General features: G+C 34.8%; 1 protein-coding gene and 1 long non-coding RNA gene across 9 annotated transcripts in view; one reads left to right on the top strand and one right to left on the bottom strand.

Annotated features, from left to right (window-relative positions):
- ELP4 (elongator acetyltransferase complex subunit 4) overlaps nt 1-22,063 on the top strand; it is a 252,778-nt gene that overhangs the window by 164,817 nt on the left and 65,898 nt on the right. Inside the window, exon 10 of one of the 7 annotated variants that reach the window (XM_063641881.1) lies at nt 14,442-16,614. The exons of the other annotated variants lie outside the window; for them this stretch is intronic. Coding sequence (XP_063497951.1) covers nt 14,442-14,456 — 15 coding nt within the window. The 3' untranslated portion in view covers nt 14,457-16,614. Of the gene's footprint in view, nt 1-14,441; nt 16,615-22,063 lie in introns of those variants that run through there. 7 annotated transcript variants of the gene reach the window in all.
- The window catches only part of LOC134736989 (uncharacterized), a 190,979-nt gene that overhangs the window by 119,007 nt on the left and 49,909 nt on the right, over nt 1-22,063 (bottom strand). The gene's annotated exons all lie outside the window — the stretch shown is intronic.

Raw genomic sequence — 22,063 nt, 5'->3', positions numbered from 1 at the left:
TAGTGATTTAGAATGAGGCTCTCTAGTTCAACAGCCTGAATTTGAAAGTTGACTCTACCACTTATTGGATGTGTGAGCTCAGCAAATGTCTTTCTGCTTCAGTTTTCTCACCTATTGGAGACAATTAGCATCTTTCTCATAGGGTTGTGGTTGTGGTGGTGGTGGTGGTTTTTCACTCAGGCAAAGAAGCATTTCTCTGCTAATGGAAACTTGGAGAAGTGCTTATTAGCAGACAATAACTCTGTTCTCTACCATCCTCCATATACCAGGGAAATGTTGGTGGTCTGTGAAATGGAACCAAAATAATGTTCCTCTCATGAAGGAAGGAAAAGAAAATAACATGTGTTTTGTATGCATTATCTCACTTAATCCTTAGATTAATTCCATCAGAATAAATGTTATTAGCTGATTTTTTCATGTGAAAGACCTGAGACTCAAGAGAGTGCCTACACAAGATGAAATGTCTGCTGAATAGCAAAGCCAAGATTCAGTCAGAGGAGTAGCTGACTCAAAAGCCCATCTGTTTCCACCTCATTCTACTAGCTAAATTGCCAACATTTGGAGCATAGCTGTTTTCCTCCTTTTCTAGATGTGGCAAATTAAAAGAAACCTGTGCCACAATCCAGTCCATCTGCCTCACCTTCCTTCAAGTGAGAGGGAGCACACACAGTAGAATCTCAAATAAGGTTTGGTCACTGACCAGTCAAATACCCCTTCTTTTTCCTAAAAAGAAAATGTATATTTTATATCTGTAATATTGTGATGGATTATTTGTACTAAAATGTGAGTTTCTTCTATAGCTTTGTGGAAAAGTAAAATTAGAACTTCATATATGAGACACAGTTATCCCAAGTTAATCTTTATCCTCTTACACTGAATTAGTTTACAAAGTCTGAATTAATAAAAAAGCATAATTCTATTAGCTTCCTACCCTCATTTTATTTTGATCTTTCTTATTTATTTAAAGAAAATGTTGGCCCTGAAAATCTTGCCTCTGGCCAAAAACAATAAAATTCTTATCTGGTAATACCTAGTCATTACTAGTAATAGTTGACGTTTTCTGTACTGAGTACTTAGTTTCATGTGGGTTTTTTTTCCTTTTTTTTTTTTTTACCCCAAAAAACAAAGGCAAATCATGTCTTTTCTTATTCAAGGCCTTTTAAAGGTACTTTTTTGGCTCTTTGTACTACTTCTTAATTTTCAGTCAGTTTAGAAACAATTTTATACTTCCCCAAATTTCCTACATTAAGACTTCAAAAGTCTTAACATTAAAGAATAGCTGCTTCTGGCATTTCACATAGCTCACCTCAGAACAAGGCAAGTTAGTACAGATAATTTAAATGATACCCAGTCACAGGTACCTTCACTTTCATTGGTTGCTTTTTCAGAATACCTATTTTGTTACATACCTTATGAATTTAAACATGACCAAAGATGAATTTCTTAATGTGTACATTATGTTTTCTGAGCCTGGAAATTAAGGGAAAAAATGATGAAGCCATGTTACACAAGTACTTAATTTTTTTTTAAATCTGGGATAGTACTATGGTAATTAATGCTTATTTTATGCAAACTAGACTATATCTGTTAATGGACACATTACTGTCAAGAAAATATTACTTGTCTTAATTATCAGTAATGAAGCAGGGATAAGCTGCTCACTTAGATATAATATATCTAATGACCTTTTCAGTTAGAGGTTGTGATGAAAGGTATCAGTTTCACAAATTATGCTTCATTCAGCTTCTGGCCTTTGTGTAGATTAATGTTTTGTGGATGGGTTTTAAAGTCAGGCATAAATTGTATTTGGTGTTTAAAATTGATTTAGTGTCTTGCTTTTAGTACCTCATTTTCTCATTTATAAAGCCTCAGTTTTATCTTCAAGCTTAAAAAAATAATCCATGGTAAATTTAGAATTGCCTTACTGGCAGTGGTTTTTTTAACCTTACCAAATAGAATGGTACATATGTTTACACTTGTTTAACTAAAGGACATATGACTGAAGTTTCTTTCTGATTTCTGAATTTAAAACAATAAGCACAATGTTTACAATAACAATTTTTGAACTAGGAATGTAAATATTTATCATACCACTTTTCCTAATTAGATATCCCCAGATGACACAAAGCTGGTTATTCATCCCGAGATGACACATAGCTAGTTATTGTGATAGAAGTTATGATATCTCTTAACATTAACTTCTTACTGAGTAATAAACATGATATTGAAACATCATTAAAGAACTCATAGATTTGGCCTTATTCAAACCAATAGGAGAATTGCCCCCATGTTTTAAGCAACTAAGTAAGGATTTAAGCATTTTGTCTATGCAACAGAACAGTGAGACAAAAAGTGGTTTTCAAATTTTTAAGCTGTGAAACTCTGAGAAACTTCGTACTCAGAAGTCCAATAAAGAAATCTAACAATACTGGAGCTGCTCTGGTTGAATTGGAAAATTTCTAAACTAACTTGAAGGAATCCAGGGCTGTCAAGGAGCAGTGTTTTGATACTATGATCCTGATAGTTACATTATTAACGTAGCCCAAATATTACAGTTGGGGAGGAAAGTACAGACCATGGTTTTCAGACCTTCATCTTAATGGTTAGGAATTCGAAAGATACAATATAACTAGCCTAAGTTAATATGGTCAGTAAGTGCTATGATCTAGAATCTAAAAAACATTAAGTACTTCTAGTGATAGAATCTTTTCCCTACTCACTGTTGCCCTACTCCTATAAATAATGAATTTTGAAAACTATTTAAAGAACAGTTTCTGAATTGACCTAATCTTTGTGTAGAAAAAAGTAGGCCATCAATTTTTCATTTGCAAGGGCACAGTAAAGTCCTAGCTACCCCAGCACATTGACTCTACTTCTTGCTCCATTGCTCATTTTGGAAGAGTACACAGTGACAGCTGCCAGTTCTGTACCTTGGCTTTGCAGAAAAGCAGGAGAAGATCAGCAAAACAGGAGTTTTCATGTGCTCTACTTAATTCCAATTTCTTGAAGGCGCATTCACACATGATGTTGCCTCTAATTGGAGCAACAGCCCCAATCTAACACCCTCTCCACCTCCTACCACTGTGGTCTCAGCCAGGCTAACTTCTGCATATCCTTCAGGCTGCAGTTTAAATATCACTGTCTCCCTCAGGACTTCTATGATCCACACCAAGTCTAGATTGAATACCTCCGTTTATGCTTTGGTAGCATCCTGTATTTTCTCTATCATAGCAGTAACCACACTAGATTGCAATTACTTTTATTATCCCTTACTTAAATACTCAAGTCCGTAAATAGAGACCATGAGTGTCTTGTTTATCATTGATTCTTCCAAGCCTAGCAGAGTTTCTGACACATGGCTCATGCCCCATGTTTATTAGTGAAGGAAGGAAGGGACATAGACTCTCCACTGCCCACCCAAAGGAGTAACATGCTGAATGGAAAGAATCTTAAACTGGTTTTATTATTATTATTATTATTATTATTATACTTTAAGTTCTAGGGTACATGTGCACAACATGCAGGTTTGTTACATATGTATACATGTGCCATGTTGGTGTGCTGCACCCATTAACTCATCATTTACATTAGGTATATCTCCTAATGCTATCCCTCCCCCCTCCCCCCAACCCCATGACAGGCCCCGGTGTGTAATGTTCCCCTTCCTGTGTCTAAGTGTTCTCATTGTTCAGTTCCCCCCTATGAGTAAGAACATGCGGTGTTTGGTTTTTTGTCCTTGCGATAGTTTGCTGAGAATGATGGTTTCCAGCTTCATCCATGTCCCTACAGAGGACATGAACTCATCATTTTTTATGGCTGCATAGTATTCCATGATGTATATGTGCCACATTTTCTTAATCCAGTCTATCATTGATGGACGTTTGGGTTGGTTCCAACTCTTTGCTATTGTGAATAGTGCTGCAATAAACATACGTGTGCATTTGTCTTTATAGCAGCATGATTTATAATCCTTCGGGTATATACCCAGTAATGGGATGGCTGGGTCAAATGGTATTTCTAGTTCTAGATCCTTGAGGAATCGCCACACTGACTTCCACAATGGTTGGACTAGTTTACAGTCCCACCAACAGTGTAAAAGTGTTCCTATTTCTCCACATCTTCTCCAGCACCTGTTGTTTCCTGACTTTTTAATGATCACCATTCTAACTGGTATGAGATGGTATCTCATTGTGGTTTTGATTTGCATTTCTCTGATGGCCAGTGATGATGAGCATTTTTTCATGTGTCTTTTGGCTGCATAAATGTCTTCTTTTGAGAAGTGTCTGTTCATATCCTTTGCCCACTTTTTGATGGGGTTGTTTTTTTCTTATAAACTTGTTTGAGTACTTTGTAGATTCCGGATATTAGCCCTTTGTCAGATGAGTAGATTGCAAAAATTTTTTCCCATTCTGTAGGTTGCCTGTTCACTCTGACGGTAGTTTCTTTTGCTGTGCAGAAGCTCTTTAGTTTAATTAGATCCCATTTGTCAATTTAGGCTTTTGTTGCCATTGCTTTTGGTGTTTTAGACATGAAGTCCTTGCCCATGCCTATGTCCTGAATGGTATTGCCTAGGTTTTCTTCTAGGGTTTTTATGGTTTTAGGTCTAACATGTAAGTCTTTAATGCATCTTGAATTAATTTTTGTATAAGGTGTAAGGAAGGGATCCAGTTTCAGCTTTCTACACATGGCTAGCCAGCTTTCCCAGCACCATTTATTGAATAGGGAATCCTTTCCCCATTTCTTGTTTTTGTCAGGTTTGTCAAAGATCAGATGGTTGTAGATGTGTGATATTATTTCTGAGGGCTCTGTTCTGTTCCATTGATCTATATCTGTTTTGGTACCAGTACCGTGCTGTTTTGGTTACTGTAGCCTTGTAGTATAGTTTGAAGTCAGGTTGCGCTATGCCTCCAGCTTTGTTCTTTTGGCTTAGGATTGTCTTGGCCATGCAGGCTCTTTTTTGGTTCCATATGAACTTTAAAGTAGTTTTTCTAATTCTGTGAAGAAAGTCATTGGTAGCTTGATGGGGATGGCATTGACTCTATAAATTACCATGGGCAGTGTGGCCATTTTCACGATATTGATTCTTCCTACCCATGAGCATGGAATGTTCTTCCATTTGTTTGTGTCCTCTTTTATTTCATTGAGCAGTGGTTTGTAGTTCTCCTTGAAGAGGTCCTTCACATCCCTTGTAAGTTGGATTGCTAGGTATTTTATTCTCTTTGAAGCAATTGTGAATGGGAGTTCACTCATGATTTGGCTCTCTGTCTGTTATTGGTATATAAGAATGCTTGTGATTTTTGCACACTGATTTTGTATCCTGAGAGTTTGCTGAAGTTGCTTCTCAGCTTAAGGAGATTTTGGGCTGAGACGATGGGGTTTTCTAGATATACAATCATGTCATCTGCAAACAGGGACAATTGGACTTTCTCTTTTCCTAATTGAATACCCTTTATTTCTTTCTCCTGCCTGATTGTCATGGCCAGAACTTCCAACACTGTCTTGAATAAGAGTGGTGAGAGAGGGCATCCCTGTCTTGTGCCAGTTTTCAAAGGGAATGCTTCCAGTTTTTGCCATTCATTTTGTTATTGGCTGTGGGTTTGTCATAAGTAGGTCTTACTATTTTGAGATACGTCCCATCAATACCTAATTTATTGAGAGTTTTTAGCATGAAGGGCTGTTGAATTTTGTCAAAGGCCTTTTCTGCATCTATTGAGATAATCATGCGGTTTTTGTCTTTGGTTCTGTTTATATGCTGGATTACATTTATTGATTTGTGTATGTTGAACCAGCCTTGCATCCCAGGGATGAAGCCCACTTGATCATGGTGTATAAGCTTTTTGATGTGCTGCTGGATTCAGTTTGCCAGTATTTTATTGAGGATTTTTGCATTGATGTTCATTAGGGATATTGGTCTAAAATTCTCTTTGTTTGCTGTGTCTCTGCCAGGCTTTGGTATCAGGATGATGCTGGCCTCATAAAATGAGTTAGGAAGAATTCCCTCTTTTTCTATTGATTGGAATAGTTTCAGAAGGAATGGTACCAGCTCCTCCTTGTACCTCTGGTAGAATTTGGCTGTGAATCTGTCTGGTCCTTGACTTTTTTTGGTTGATAGGTTATTAATTATTGCCTCAATTTCAGAGCCTGTTATTGGTCTATTCAGGGATTCTACTTCTTCCTGGTTTAGTCTTGGGAAGGTATATGTGTTGAGGAATTTATCCATTTCTTCTAGATTTTCTAGTTTACTTCCATAGAGGTATTTATAGTATTCTCTGATGGTAGTTTGTATTTCTGCGGGATTGGTGGTGATATCCCCTATATCATTTTTTATTGCATCTATTTGATTCTTCTCTCTTTTCTTCTGTATTAGGCTTGCTAGCGGTCAATCAATTTTGTTGATCTTTTCAAAAAAGCCAGCTCCTGGATTCATTGATTTTTTTGAAGGGTTTTTATGTCTCTATCTCCTTCAGTTCTGCTCTGATCTTAGTTATTTCTTGCCTTCTGCTAGCTTTTGAATGTGTTTGCTCTTGCTTCTCTAGTTCTTTTAATTGTGATGTTAGGGTGTCAATTTTAGATTTTTCCTGCTTTCTCTTGTGGGCATTTAGTGCTATAAATTTCCCTCTACACACTGCTTTAAATGCGTCCCGGAGATTCTGGTATGTTATGTCTTTGTTCTCATTGGTTTCAAAGAACATCTTTATTTCTGCCTTCATTTTGTTATATACCCAGTAGTCATTCAGGAGCAGGTTGTTCAGTTTCCATGTAATTGAGCAATTTTGAGAGAGTTTCTTAATCCTGAGTTCTAGTTTGTACTGTGGTCTGAGAGACAGTTTGTTATAGTTTCTGTTCTTTTACATTTGCTGAGGAGAGCTTTACTTCGAACTATGTGGTCAATTTTGGAATAAGTGTGATGTGGTGCTGAGAAGAATCTGCCCTACAAGAGCTCCTGAAGGAGGCACTAAACAAGGAAAGGAACAACCGGTACCAGCTACTGCAAAAACATGCCAAATTGTAAAGACCATCCATGCTAGGAAGAAACTGCATCAACTAAAGAGCAAAATAATCAGCTAACATCATAATGACAGGATCAAATTCACACCTAACAATATTAACCTTAAATGTAAATGGGCTGAATATTCCAATTAAAAGACACAGACCGGCAAATTGGATAAAGAGTCAAGACCCATCAGTGTGCCGTATTCAGGAGACTCATTTCATGTGCAGACACACACATAGGCTCAAAATAAAGGGATGGAGGAAGATCTACCAAGCAAATGGAAAACAAAAAAAGGCAGGGGTTGCAATCCTAGTCTCTGATAAAGCAGACTTTAAACCAACAAAGATCAGAAGAGACAAAGAAGGCCATTACATAATAGAAAGGGAATCAATTCAACAAGAAGAGCTAACTGTGCTAAATATATATGCACCCAATACAAGAGCACCCAGATTCATAAAGCAATTCCTTAGAGACCTACAAAGAGTCATAGACTCCCACACAATAAACTGATTTTTTATTGAGCAGCTGCTGACTTCCTGTGTGACTTTAGAAGAGTTGTCTCTAAGTCTTCGTTTCCATTTCCAGTAGGATAATAATAGCTCTATTACCTAGCTTTTGTGTTTCTTGTATTATAATTGGGTTTTCTCTACATCAGGGCTTTCATTTCAGTTTCTGTATTATAATGGAAGAGGAAAGCCTCTTTTTTGTTTTTTGGGTTTTTTTGATACCAGATTAAGGAGGCTTCTCTCAAAAGCAATTTGCTTAAAATCATCTTACTAAAATTCTAGGTCCCAAGAAATTGAAAAATGGGCCATCTCGTTCATTTACAAATAATCAGACTTTTAATGATGATGACATTCTATAAAGTATTTGTAGTCATTCTTGGAAACTTCAGGACTTTATTTCTTGATTTTATCCTTGAGAATGGTACTTACACAACTCATAATTTAACATGTATACCACGTAGTCAGGGTGGAATTATTGTCCAGAACTAAAAATGTCTAAACTTTTTTCTGTCAAAAATGAGGACTTGAAATGCAATCAGCGTCTCATCAAAAGAAATACCACTCTTCCTGTGATTATTTATAATATTTTTATATTAATAAAAGAAGCCGATGAGATGAATAGGATGTAAGAGATGAAGAAGAGAATTGTCTCATTCATTTTTTCAGAAAGTTGAGAAAAAATTAAAAAAAAACCCATTGAATTTTAGTAGTGCTTCTACTACATATCAGAAAACGCTTTTTTTTTTTTAAAAAAAAAAAGGATTTTTTAAAGAAAATAATACACATAGCTAGAACAGCAGTTTATATTTAACAGAACTAAATGGTCACATTTTTAAGTAAAGTATGCCCTGGCATTTGAATAGCTGTTATATCCAATTCAGATTTGCATACTGTTGTTTAACCTTCCCAGCTGTAGCGGGGGTGGCATGTTAGTCTAATCTGGTATAAAATATGCATAGTACACTTAAAGTTGAAACTTTAAACACATATTTGTATTAAACTGATAAATTTTAGTCATATAAGCTTATTTTAAATAGACACCTTATCTTTCTGTAAGTTATTGAGCAGATTTTAATTAAAACCTCTTTCAAACCTTTAATGTTTTATTTATATCGTTTTGTACTTTAATATTACTAATGAACACAAAGTATGTACATTTCCTATGTATATGCTTACAATTACATTGTTATAGCCATAGAAAAATTTTTTTTTGAGACAGGGTTTCACTTTGTCACCTAGGCTGGAGTGCAGTGGTGAGATCTCTGCTCACTGCAACCTCCATCTCCTGGGTTCAAGCGATTCTCCCTCCTTAGCCTCCTGAGTAGATGGGATCATAGGCGTGGGCCACCACTCCTGGCTAATTTTTGTCTTTTTAGTAGCGACAGGGTTTCAACATATTGGCCAGGCTGGTCTTGAACTCCAGGCCTCAAGTGATCCAGCCCCCTCAGCCTCCCAAAGTGCTGGGATTACAGGCATGAGCACCATGCCTGACCTGGAAATTTTAAATTATATTTTTCCTATATTTCTACCTGATTCTGTGACCTCAGCAGAATCTTCTTTATTAATACAATTATGGAAATGGAATGAGGAGGAGGTGATTGCTGTATGAAGATCTTACAAGACTAAGGCTAAAAGAGATTAACATCAAAATACATATTACCATGGAACACATGAATATAGTGAATAAAAATTTGTTCATCAAAGCCTGCTACAGTATAAAACATTGCTTGAAATTTGAAAGAAATGATTTTAGAACAAATAGATGGTCATGATTATACACCATGCACATTCAAGCACACACAACAATATACATATAGAAATAGATGTATCTGTATGTGAGTTTATGTACTATATATGTGTGTATTTCTTAGCCTTCTCTTCTGAAGAGCCTAGAAGCAATGACAACCCTAGGGAATACTCCAAGTACGCAAATATTGGTTTCTGAGTCTCTTCCTCTACAAAAAAAAAAAAAACTGAAGAGGAGGGAAGCCTCTTGGCAAGATAGCTAATTCTAGGATTGAGGCACAGAAAGTATAAAATGAGACTAGAATTTGTGCCAGAAAGTACGGAGATACTCAAAGAACAATAGGAGCATGAAAAAAACGGCCCAGGATTTAATTCAAAGAGGTTCCCACTAGCCAGTCTGGGAAATTTGAGCATCGAAATTAATAATGGAAAACATTAAATAAAATGGAAATTCATGAGCCCATACTGAGATAGATGGATGCATAGATAGGTGGGAAAAAAAATCTCTTCCCTGCCATAGAGTACCAACTATTAAACATCGAAGGAATGATAAAAATAGAAAATCACCATTTGACAGTCATAGTTCGTCACCCATAGTTCAATTCAGATGGAAGTTTTCAATGGAGACTGAGGCCTGGCTTGTGGGTTTGATGAGGTTTAATGAGGAAAAAGATATTGACATAATCTCAGAATATCTCCCTTACACACTACTAGTTAGTTACTAAGGGATGACATGACAGTGGAGAAATTTTCTGAACAATATGACCAGATCAAGGTTGACATCACAAGTGGGTCAACTTCATGTATGGCACATCACCTTGATGTGTAACCTTGAAAAGAGCAGAGTATCATGTTAGTGGTTTCCCTGCCCCAAAAGCATGATCATGAGGAAATAGTAGATAGATCTAAGTTTATGATTAGCCTACAGAATGAAGGTTCTGTATCTTTGGAAAAATGTCAGGAACATTAAAGACCTGGAGAGACTGAGAATATGGGAGGAGAATGAATGTCCTGACGATACTGGGGCAGTTGACAAAGTTTGAATGATGTCTGTAGATTGATAGTAGTGTTGTATAAATGTTGATTTTCTGACTCAAAGGCTTATATGGTGGTTCTGTAGGAGAATGTCCTTGTCTTAAGAAGTACTGGAGTATTTAGGGTTGATAGGAATCATGTCTGCTGCTTGTACTTGGATACTTCAGAAAAGGCTAATTATGGGTATACATAATGCTTAGGGGAATGTATCTATTTTTTTAAAAAAAAGAAAAATGGAGCAAATGAAAAATTAAAAATTGGGGAATCTGCGTGATAGGGATATGGGAATTCTTTGTTTTGTTCTGGCATACTTTTCTGTGTTTGAAAATACTTCAAAATGAGTTATTCTAAAATGATCACTAAAAGTAATGCATCATAAACATTAATATTTCTGTAATAATAATATGAGTAGTCACAGTAAGTTGGTTAATAAAAACTATAAATAGCTTTATGTCCATGTAGATAAACGAGTTAGGATTTTCAGAGGATTTTGGATTTTTGGAATTGAGAATAAAGGCTGTGGGTCTGTATAAGGTATCGTGGCCCAAATAAGTACGTTTTTCTAGTCTCACACAGGAAGTAACAGAACCAAGATCTCTTGATTCCCTCCCCAGTAGTCCTTGGAAGACAGCTGGAAAAGATTACTTACTCAAGATAGGGACATTTGTATTCAAATTCTGACTTTTGGGACTTCATTCGGGAAAGTGTCAGATTTACAAAAATTTCCCTTAGAGCTACATCATGAGATTCACCAAGAGGGCATGTCCTGTGTTGCAGTTTTCAAATGCAACCCAATGAGAATGTAAGAATGTTCTCATTGGTATGCGATGAGAATATAGAAAGAAATACTAGAAAACCTTTTTCTTTCTCCTTGGCTATGTCATATATAGTATAAATGTGAGAGTGAGTAGATTTCTTCCTCTCCTCTGTGGTTTTCATCCCATCCTAATTCTCTTATCCTGTAGGATTTCCTTCCTCTTTACAAGGCTAAAATACACTTGAATTTCAAGCACTACCTTTTTAAAATCTGATTTACCAATTACTTGATTAGCCATAGTGGCTAATGTGTTTTAGCCACAAGGCTAATGTGTTTTTAATGTTTCAAATAGCCAGTGACTTGAACCTCTGTGTAGGAAAATAGCCTTCTCTGCATTCTGTATTTGCTCATACCATTTTGCATATATTTAAGGACTTCATGCTCAAGCAGTTTCTTTTCCTTTTTAAAATTTCCTTGTCTTACCAGGAAAATAAAATTTTTTGGATATTTTCAGTTACATAGCCAATATAAAGTCCATTTTGAGGACTTAATATTATAAAAAATAAGCTATCACATTGCTTAAATGGGATTTTTATAAGCTCCTTGTATGTTGCTCTTATTCTTTAATTCCTTTTAAAAGATTTTCTGAAAATAGCCAAGAAGTATTCTAATTTTACACCTACATATTTAAAATAAGATTTTTTATTAGTAGAATCATGCTATTGCCTTAATTAGCTTCTAATCTCACTCGATTTATCTTGAGGCACAGATATTGTATCCTATTTAAATTTATGTCAAAAGCTATTGCCTAAACATAATTTTATAATAGCTCTGTCTCCTGGGTTCTAAAACTGCTTTTTTCTGCTCTTATGGCCAAGCCAGTTATGTTTTTTCTGTATTTTCAGTTGATTAACATAAGCCCTATATATATTTCAGGGTTTTGTAGACTAATATAATATATATAAAATAAATATATATACACACATTATATATATTTCAATCTATTTTTCCAACTTGAGGCTTGGTAAATTTTATTTTACCTAATATGATAAGAGGTAGATTTTCAATACTGATCAGTAAAGACAACATTTTTTAAAATGTTAAACAAAAACATTTTATATTATAAATGCCTGATAATATACCTTTATTTCTCAGCATACATAACTTTAGTGTTTATATATTATTCCCAAAAATTGAGTATCAACTGTTAGCCACAGTAGGAAGCAAATAATATATTGATGAATTATGTTTCTTACTGTCCTTTTAAATCTATTTAGTAAATAAAGTTATAGTTGCATTTCCAAAGGTGAACTTTTTAGTCTCCTATAATTGTATATGTTTACACGTGTTGAGATGGAAAGACTTTAAGCACTAAGATTTTGAGATTTTGATTAAACAAGTAATTAGACTTGAGCCAGGCGTGGTGCCACACACCTGTCCCAGCTACTCAGGAGACTGAGGCAGGAGGATCACTTGAGCCCAGGAGTTCAAAGCTGCAGTAAACTGTAATTGGGCCACTGCACTCCAGTCTGGGCAACAGAGCGAGATCTTGTCTCTAAAAATAATAATAATAATAACAATAATAATAATAACAATAATTAGGCTTGAATTAAAACATGTCACGGAGAGGAGAATGGAATTTATTGTTTAATGGATACAGAGTTTCAATTTGGGATGAAAAAGTTCTGGAAATGGATAATGGTAAAAGTTGCATAACAACATACAACTTTTAAATGTACAGTTCAGTACTTAGTGCCACTGAACTGTACATTTAAGAATGGTTAATAGATAAATTTTATGCTATGTATATTTTACCACTGTGTATATATTTAAAATCTGTTTCATAGTTTTTCATCTGTAGGTGTTTCTCTCTTATCATAGATATTAGCTACCATTTAGTCTTCAACCTTAACATATACTATTATTCATTCAATATATGTTAGATACTTTTACTGTGTTAGGTGTACATTCTGGCTATAAAAAATTTCTGAAAGTTTTTTAATTGCCTTCAGGTATTTTTTAGCTATGTGACCTTGTATAACATACTTAACTCCTCTAAACTTTCATTTTCTTATGTATAAAATGAGGATATCAATGCCTATATCAAAAAGTTGTTAGATGAACCAGTTAATATAATAATATTTACTTCAAATTTTATTGGGAAAATGAATATTATGTAAAGCACTTAGAACAGTTAAATTCATTAAAATCACTCAGGAAATTATAGCTGCTAGCACTTTTTATTAGACATTGCAGATGAGTTAACACACCGAAGCTCCTTTTAATTTTTGGTTGTCCTTTGGGGGCTGCATGTGTGGGTTACATCTTATAGTCACTGCCTGCATTCTCTTTGTTTACTTTGTACTTGACTTGCTAAGCATGACACATGCAGAGGATCCAGTGACTATGTGTTTGGTCTCCTAGGACCTCTTCAGCCTCCTAGGCCTTGCACCAGTGGCGTAGTCAGCAAGCTTGCTAAGCAAAGGGAACAGTGAAAAGAAGACAGGGCGTGCAGCATGCCAGTGTTTCTGTGGAACAACCTTTATTGCCCAGCTATCCCCAGATATTCTAAAACAGCTATGACACCTTTTCAGATTTAGATAACCTCTTTATATACACTGTGACTCTGCTAGTTTTAAGCAATTATAATTGATCAAAAACGTTAGCCAGTGTTTTTCAAAGTATGAGTAAAGTATGAATATTTTTAACATAATCTATATACTTTGCTTCATTTATGAGAGAATTTGAAGCAGTTACCTCATTTGCTCTTATTGTCACCATTTTATTGAAATGGAAAATAATTAGACAAAAAGAAACCTTAAAAGATTGTCGCCTCAATCTCTTCTCTTCAAGGCACAAGTTACCTTTAAACTCTTCTCTCCAGGTACCTTACACCTTAGTTGTGATTATCCAGCTGTCCTAGAGCAAGCCTGTGATTTCTCTGTTAGTGATCTTGTGCTAGTATTTCACATTATTATATTTTTTAAGGAAATGAAAGTGCTTCCTGATTGAAAATAAGAATTAGTACAATTGTTGTATCTTTTAGTTAATATGCCTTCTCCTAAAGTAATTCTCAAATTGTTTGAAACTGAAGGTCAAGAATATGGCAGAAAATAGAAATCATTTGAAACTGGTAAACATTTCAACTTGAATATATATGTCCAAAAAATTAAAATTCAAAAATGTTATATGCACTCACATATTCAGCACTCTAACTTAAGCTACAGCACACTTCTGAGATCTGATAGTAACAATATTGTAAAGCTTAATTATATTTTTATGGCCCATGCCATCTGGGCATTTGTTCTGCTTACAATAGTAATAGAATTTTAAAAAAATTTAGTTTGCAGTGCAATTGTCTTATCACAAATGCATCAAGGCAAATTATCTCTTATTATTTCAGATCCTGTTCTTGTAGTTTGGATTTATATCTGTTTGAAAATAGAAAAACTTCTCAGCAACTACAAAAAAAAATTCACACATGGTTAATTCAAACAGAAGACACAAAACTCCTATCTTTCTTAAAACTATGCAGCCATAAGAAAGGATGAGTTCATGTCCTTTGTAGGGACATGGATGAAGCTGGAAACCGTCATTCTCAGCAAACTATCACAAGAACAAAAAGCCATACACCGCATGTTCTCATTCATAGGTGGGAATTGTACAGTGAGAACACTTGGACACAGGAAGGGGAGCATCACACACCGGGGCCTGTTGTGGGGTGGGGGGATGGGGGAGGGATAGCATTAGGAGATATACCCAATGTAAATGACGAGTTAATGGGTGCAGCACACCAACGTGGCACATGTATATATTTGTAACAAACCTGCATGTTGTGCACATGTACCCTAGAACTTAAAGTATAATAAAAATAAAAAAATTAAAATTAAAAAATAAAAAATAAAAACAATTGTGATTTAGATCATAGAAAACACTACTCTTGTTTATGACTTAAAAATTAAATTAGACTGGTGTGGTGGCTCACGCCTGTAATCCAGCATTTTGGGAGGCCAAGGTGGGCAGATCACCTGAGGTCAGGAATTTGAGACCAGCCTGGCCAACATGGTGGAACCCCGTCTCTACTAAAAATACGAAAGATAGCTGGGCATGGTGGTGCGCACCTATAGTCCCAGCTACTCGGGAGGCTGAGGCAGGAGAATCGCTTGAACCTGGGAGGCAGAGGTTGTGGTGAGCTGAGATCGTGCCACTGCATGCCATCCTGGGAACAGAGCGAGAATCCATCTCAAAAAAAAAAAAAATTATATAGTATATGACTTAAGGATTATTTTCTGACTTCCTAAGTCACCATATGTCTTAGTCCATTTTTGGTTGCTATAACAGAATACCAGAAACTGGGTAATTTATAAAGAACAGAAGTTTATTTGGCTCATGGTTTTGGAGACTGGGAAGTCCAAGAGCGTGGCGCCAACATCTGGCAAGGGCCTTCCTGCTGCATCATAGTATGGCAGAGAACACCACATGGTGAGAGGGCAAGAGCATGCCAGCTCAGGTCTCTCTTCCTCCTCTTATAAAGCCACCAGTCCCATCATGGAGCCCCACCCTGATGACCTTATCTAATCCTAATTACCTCCCAAAAGCCCCACTGCCAAATACCATTAACATGAATTTGGGGACTAAGTTTCCAACACATGAAATTTGGGGGACACATTCAAACCAGAATACTATATAAATGTACTTATGTTTAATTGCTTTGTTGCTAGGAACTTTGGATTGAGACAAACACAGATTTTAAAACTACTGCTTTATACACTTAAACATACAGGTTCAGAATCTTTTTATTTTGACATTTTAATTATTTCTTCAAAATATATTGCAGATTAAAATTTCTCTGCAACTATAGTCTAGTTATTATTACCAATGTTAATAAGTGATGATAATCGTTATGTCTTAGTTCTAAACTTTCTCTTAAAGGAAAAAGTGGACCACCATTATCAATATGTCTATTAATTTCTCTAGAGACAAGAAATCTGCATTAACCTTTGCGATATTTAAACATCATAAATATTTGACATTCTACATGGTAAATTTTCAGACTGATGTATTTCTATACATACAATACATAATTTTTTTTTTATTTTGTTAATTTTTTTAGAGACAGAGTCTTGCTCTGTTACCCAGGCAAGAGTGCAGTGGCACAAGTATAGCTCACTGTAACCTCAAACTCCTAGGCTTAAATGATCCTCCTGCCTCAGCCTCCTGAGTAACTAGGACTGCAGGTGCACACCACCACTCCTGGCTGATTTTTTTATTTTTTATAAATAAAGGATTTCCAAGGCTGGTCATGAATATAATATTTTTAATAAAAATATGTTGCATTTTTATATGTTGTTTTTTTTACTTTTTAAATTGTCATATAATAATTGTACATATTCATAGGGCACATAGTAATGTTTTGATGCATTTATTAAATACATAGGGATTAGCTCAGGATAATTAGCATACCCATCATCTCAAACGTTTATTATTTCATTGTGCTGGGAATGTTTAATATCTTCCTTCTACTATTAGAAATGGTACATTATTTTCAACTCTAGTCATCCTACAGTGGTGTAGAATACTATAACTTAAGGCCAGACATGGTGGCTCATGCCTCTAATCCCAACACTTTGAGAGGCCAAGGTGGGAAGATTGCTTGAAGCCAGCACTTCAAGACCAGCCTAGTCGATATAGTGAGACCCCATCTCTACCAAAAAGTTTTAATTAAATATTATATTTATTTTTATATATATATTTATATATTTAATTTGTTTAATTTAATAAATTAATATAATTAATAATTAATGATACATTTAATTAATGTTATATATGTATATATTTAATTCATATATTTTAACTTTTGTCTAATATTTTCCAAAAAAGAACACTATAACTTCTATCTAGCTATAAATGTACATCCTTTAACAAATCTCTCCCTCTCCTTCCCTTCCATCTACCCATCCCAACATCTAGTATCTCTGTTCTACTTTTTATAATACTTCTATGACATCAACTTTTTTAGCTTCCACATATGTGTGAGAACAGGTGGTGTTTAACTTTCTGTTCCTGGCTTATTTCACTTAATATAATGTCCTCCAGTTCCATCCACATTGCTGCAAATGTCAGGATTACATTCTTTTTTATAGCTGAATTGCGTATATATACACCACATTTTCTTTATTCATCCTTTTTTGGACACCTCGGTTGACTTCATATCTTAGCTATCGTGAATAGTGCTGCAATAGACATGGATGCCCGGATGTCTCTTCAATGTAATGATTTCCTTTCCTTTGGAGAAATTCCCAGTAGTGGGATTGCTGGATCATATGGTAGTTTCATTTGCAGTTTCTTGAGAACCCTTCATACTATTCTTCATAGTTGCTGCATGAGTTTATATTCCCACCAACAGTGTAATACGTAATATTTAATACCAGATATATATAATTTCATGTAAGTATATATATGAAATAAAACCTTACAGTTCATGTTAGTAGCAATATCCTTGATGTTCAACTGAAAATATAAAGTAGTCAAAGACCTCATTTTACCATGTGTAATCTATTGACGATATACTTTTATAATATATACAAAAAATACTGAATCATCTTTGTATGTTGTAAGTGTGGAAAATTTAATGATACTTATGTTTTATTATTTCCCTTTATTCTGTAACAATGTATTATTTTATAATACCTTCTGTAATTCACTACGTTAATATAATTCCATGGCAAGAATTCATCAATTCTACTTGAATGGTTGGTATTTTCTTTTTTCTTTAAATTATACAAGTGATATGTGACTAATTTTATATTATTTTTCTGTTACTGCTATAAAAAATCACCACAAACTTAGTGGCTTAAAATAACATAAATTATTTCCCTATAATTCTAGAGGTCAGAGGTCCACAGTCAGGATCTCAAAGGATTAAGGTCAGGGTATCAGCAAGACTGGTTCCTTCTGGAAGCTTTACAGGAGAATCCATTTTCCAGTTCTGTAAACTACCAGCATTGCTTGGCTATGGCCTCATCACTCTAACCTCTGCTTCCATCATTACATGGCCTCTCTGACTTTTACCCTTCATCCTCCTCTTATAAGGACTCTTGTGATTATATTGTGCCCAGGGCAATCATTTCCCCATTTCAGGATCCCTAATCACATATGAAAAGTTCTCCTTGCCATGTAAAGTAACATTCACGAATTCCAGGAATTAGGATATGTACATCTTCAAGGATAAGCAGGGGCATTATTACAGCCTACCATGCATTCTTTTATTTTTTAGTTTCAGTTTTTTAAAAATATCATTGTTCTCTTCTACCACAGGGCCTTTGCCATTTGGTCTTCTTGGACATGTAACTCCTTACATTTTCCCCCTAACTAAGTAATTCCATTTCAGCTCCCAGAGTAGTATCTCCTACAGGGAAACCTACTTCTCCTCTTTTACATCCTTAAAGCATCATGATGTTCTCAAGCCACAACAAAGCCATCAGAGTTTGATTTCATCTCAGATGGTTTTCATGTAAGCCCATGAAATGTAACTTTGATATTTAGGTTTATATTTCACAATTGTAGCAGTATAGCATCCAAGACATAATTTTTAAAGCCAAATCTCAGTTATCTACAAGTGTATTATACATATTTAAGATTATCTGCATCAAAAATAAGTTTTTATTGACAATAACACCTCATTCCCTGGCCTAAAGACCTTTTTTTCTTAAGGATCTTTTATTTAAATAATATACTTCTGGCCAGATCTGGAAATCCAAAAGTTATCAATGAGTTCCAATAAAAGTGAGAACCAACAAATTTATAAACTGGTGCTTGTTAAGCTCTGATTTCAACTAGTATCTCAGTATGAATGTCCTAAGAGAAGATGCTGGTTTTACCCAGCAGTAAGAAAGTTGAGCAGTAAATTAAGTCACAGAAGTCAACTAACTTTTAATTTCTTCCTAAGAAAACCATAATAAAAACAATGCTGAAGTATATTCTGAATCAAATATATATATTTTTAAGCTGCTCCTTTGAATTACCTGTTGCCTAAAGTTTCCAATGTTAGTGTAACTAATTGAATAATTATGCAGGGAAAGTTGTTATTGACATCCAAGATTTTGTTTGTAGTAAAAATGTGATTTAATTCCCCAATTTTTCTTTTATATATAAGATTAAAATTTAGACTTTCATCAGCATTATCCTTTTGGTCTTTAAAATATCTGAAATCTAACTGTAATTCTATGACAGGAGGTCCATGATTAATTGATTTTATTAAATTTTCTACTCTGTAACAACTCTCTGATCTATACATCCTGTCATTGAATATTTTTAGTATTTGAGTCAAAATCATTTGAGTGAAAGAATGTAAGTTCAAAATGGGCAATTGCTGGCATGAGATTTACCCAAAACCAAGGGTCCTGAATAGGAAAGCATATGCATACGACCTGGTGTCAGAAACAAATTGATGATACATCATATTACAAACTATAGATTTGAAATACTTTTAAATAGGATTTTCAATCCAACGGTCTGTGTTTCCAAGATCAGTCTTCAGATGCTAGTTAAGTTTATGCTAAAACTGAAAAGCTGCTCCTAAGGAAGTGTAATACTTACCGATTGACCCAAGTTTCACTTATTCAGTTACTCACTATCAGGGAATTGTTAAATATGTGGAAAGGATTGTTTATTACTCTGTAATGATACCAAGTCTCGTAAAATATGATCCCTCTCCCCAAGAAAGAGTTTATCGTGGTAATTAATATACCATACCTCAGTATCTGCAGACTTGGATTTTAGTCCCAACTCTGCTATTTACTAATTGTCTGACTTAAAGAAAGTATCTTAGTTTGACTTTATGTCCTTATTTCCTTATCTTGAATAAAATAAGATAATAATAAAAGTACCTATTTTGTTCTAAGGATTAAATGATAAAATACACATGAATTGCCTAATACAATAATAACTGGCATATTTTAAATACTCAATGTATGTTAGCCAAAACAATAATTATCATTGTTACTGCAATCTAGCTTGGGAAGTAAGATTTACAATCACAATGTGTCAAATACCAATTTAAGATAATCATAGATTAAATTATTAATTATTACTATGTATTGAGAATGCTGTAGGAAACAAGCCTTCTCTGATCATGCTATATATACAATGTACGTGTGCACACCCCCTCAGCAAACTGTTTGTTGCCTTCCTTGCACTTATCACAGTCTTTAATTTTTGTTGCTAGTTTCTTATCTGTCTTCCCCACTATATTATAAGCCCTTTTTGTACTGGGGTCATGCTTGTCTTATTCATTCTTTGCATCTCCAGCACCTACTATAGTGCCTGAAAAAGAGTAGGCACTCAATAAATATTTGTTGAATATGTGAATTAGACAAGGGGGAAATTATTGTTGGCCAGCATGATCAGAGCAACTTTGTGGAGAAGATACACTTTAAATAGATCTTGAAAAATGAACAGGATTTATATAGACAGAAAGAGGCAATAATACATTTTGAGTTGAGATTGAAGGAAGAATGATGTGTTCATAGATATGAAATAACGGCCGGGCATGGTGGCTCACGCCTGTAATGCCAACACTTTGGGAGGCCAAGGCAGGCAGTTCACTTGAGGTCAGGAGTTCAAGACCAGCCTGGTCAACGTGGTGAAACCCTGTCTCCACTAAAAATACAAAAATCAGCCAGGCATTGTGGCATGTGTCTGTAGTCCCAGCTATTCTGGAGGCTGAGACAGGAGAATTGCGTGAACCTTGGAGGCAGAGGTTGCAGTGAGTCCAGATCGTGCCACTGCACTCCAGCCTAGGTGACAGAGAAAGATCCAATCTCAAAAAAAAAAAAAAAGATATGAAATAACTAAAACACAATAAGTAGACATGAACAGTAAGAATCATTGAATTTCAGAGGAAAAGCGTTCATTGGCATAAATGGTCTTTGGATACCTCTTCAGCATACAGATGAGAAGAATAAGACACAGAGAGTGACATAATCAGTATTACAATCCATATCTTTTGATGTAACTATCCAAGCATGTAAGTACTATATCATGTAAGTAATAGAGCTTACAGTATAATAGGGGAGACTAGAACCCATGACTTTAGGCTGTTGGTTCCATGAAGTAAGAAATAGATGGGGAGGTAACTATGAGCACGGAGTCTAATTAGGAAACAATTGTGACGTCCAAATCAAAACTGATTAGGGAAACGAGATATAAAGCAGGAGGAATCTTGTATTATAGTTCATTGTGCTCTTTTAGATTGGATATGAATATTTATGGTTACAGTAAATATGAGACTCTTACACTCTAACTGAAAGTCTTTTATATTATCCTTGGATGATACATAAATGTAAAAGACAAAATGTACTTTATTTTTAGAGATTCTTTATGAAAATGCAGACAGAGTCCATAAAACCTAGAGGTAATCAAAAACTTATCTGGGACACTTTTGAAAATGAAGACACTGTGTGTACCATGTGGTAGTGTTAAGTGCCCTTATAACAAATCATACATAGAAGAGCCATAGACAAATAAACATTTCAAAAGTGGGCTGACGGCTTCTGACAGCAGTATAAAGCCATCTTTCAGAGCCAGTAATTCAGTCAGACCCATCTGAATCATTTCCTCTATAAATTGTCTTTAGTAGAAATACAAGAAAAAGCACCAGTGAACTAACAATTATCTCCTCTTTGTCATCAGAGTGGCCTAGGTTAAGAAAATGCCACCTTAAAACTAATTTGATCTTTTAAAATTTACCTGAAATTATTCTGTTTTATTTTTGGCAAAATATAGCACATTTGAATATTATATATTTTTCTTTTACGTGTATAGATTTAGAAAGTTTATGATGATAAAGATAAATATGTACCTCTGCATTATTTTAGACTATAATTTTTAAATATTTTGACCAAGCTAACCAAATTAGTCATTTATTTAATAAACTATTAATAGTAGGTACAGCCTTAGTCTTTTTATTATTTTCCTTCTTTTCACTTTATTTAAAAAAATTACCTAATGAATTAAATCATAAAC

The sequence above is a fragment of the Symphalangus syndactylus genome, chromosome 6 (genome assembly GCF_028878055.3).
Source record: "Symphalangus syndactylus isolate Jambi chromosome 6, NHGRI_mSymSyn1-v2.1_pri, whole genome shotgun sequence".
Lineage (NCBI taxonomy): Eukaryota > Metazoa > Chordata > Mammalia > Primates > Hylobatidae > Symphalangus > Symphalangus syndactylus.
Note: the sequence above shows the minus strand (reverse complement) of the source record. Positions and strands in the feature narration are given on the sequence as shown.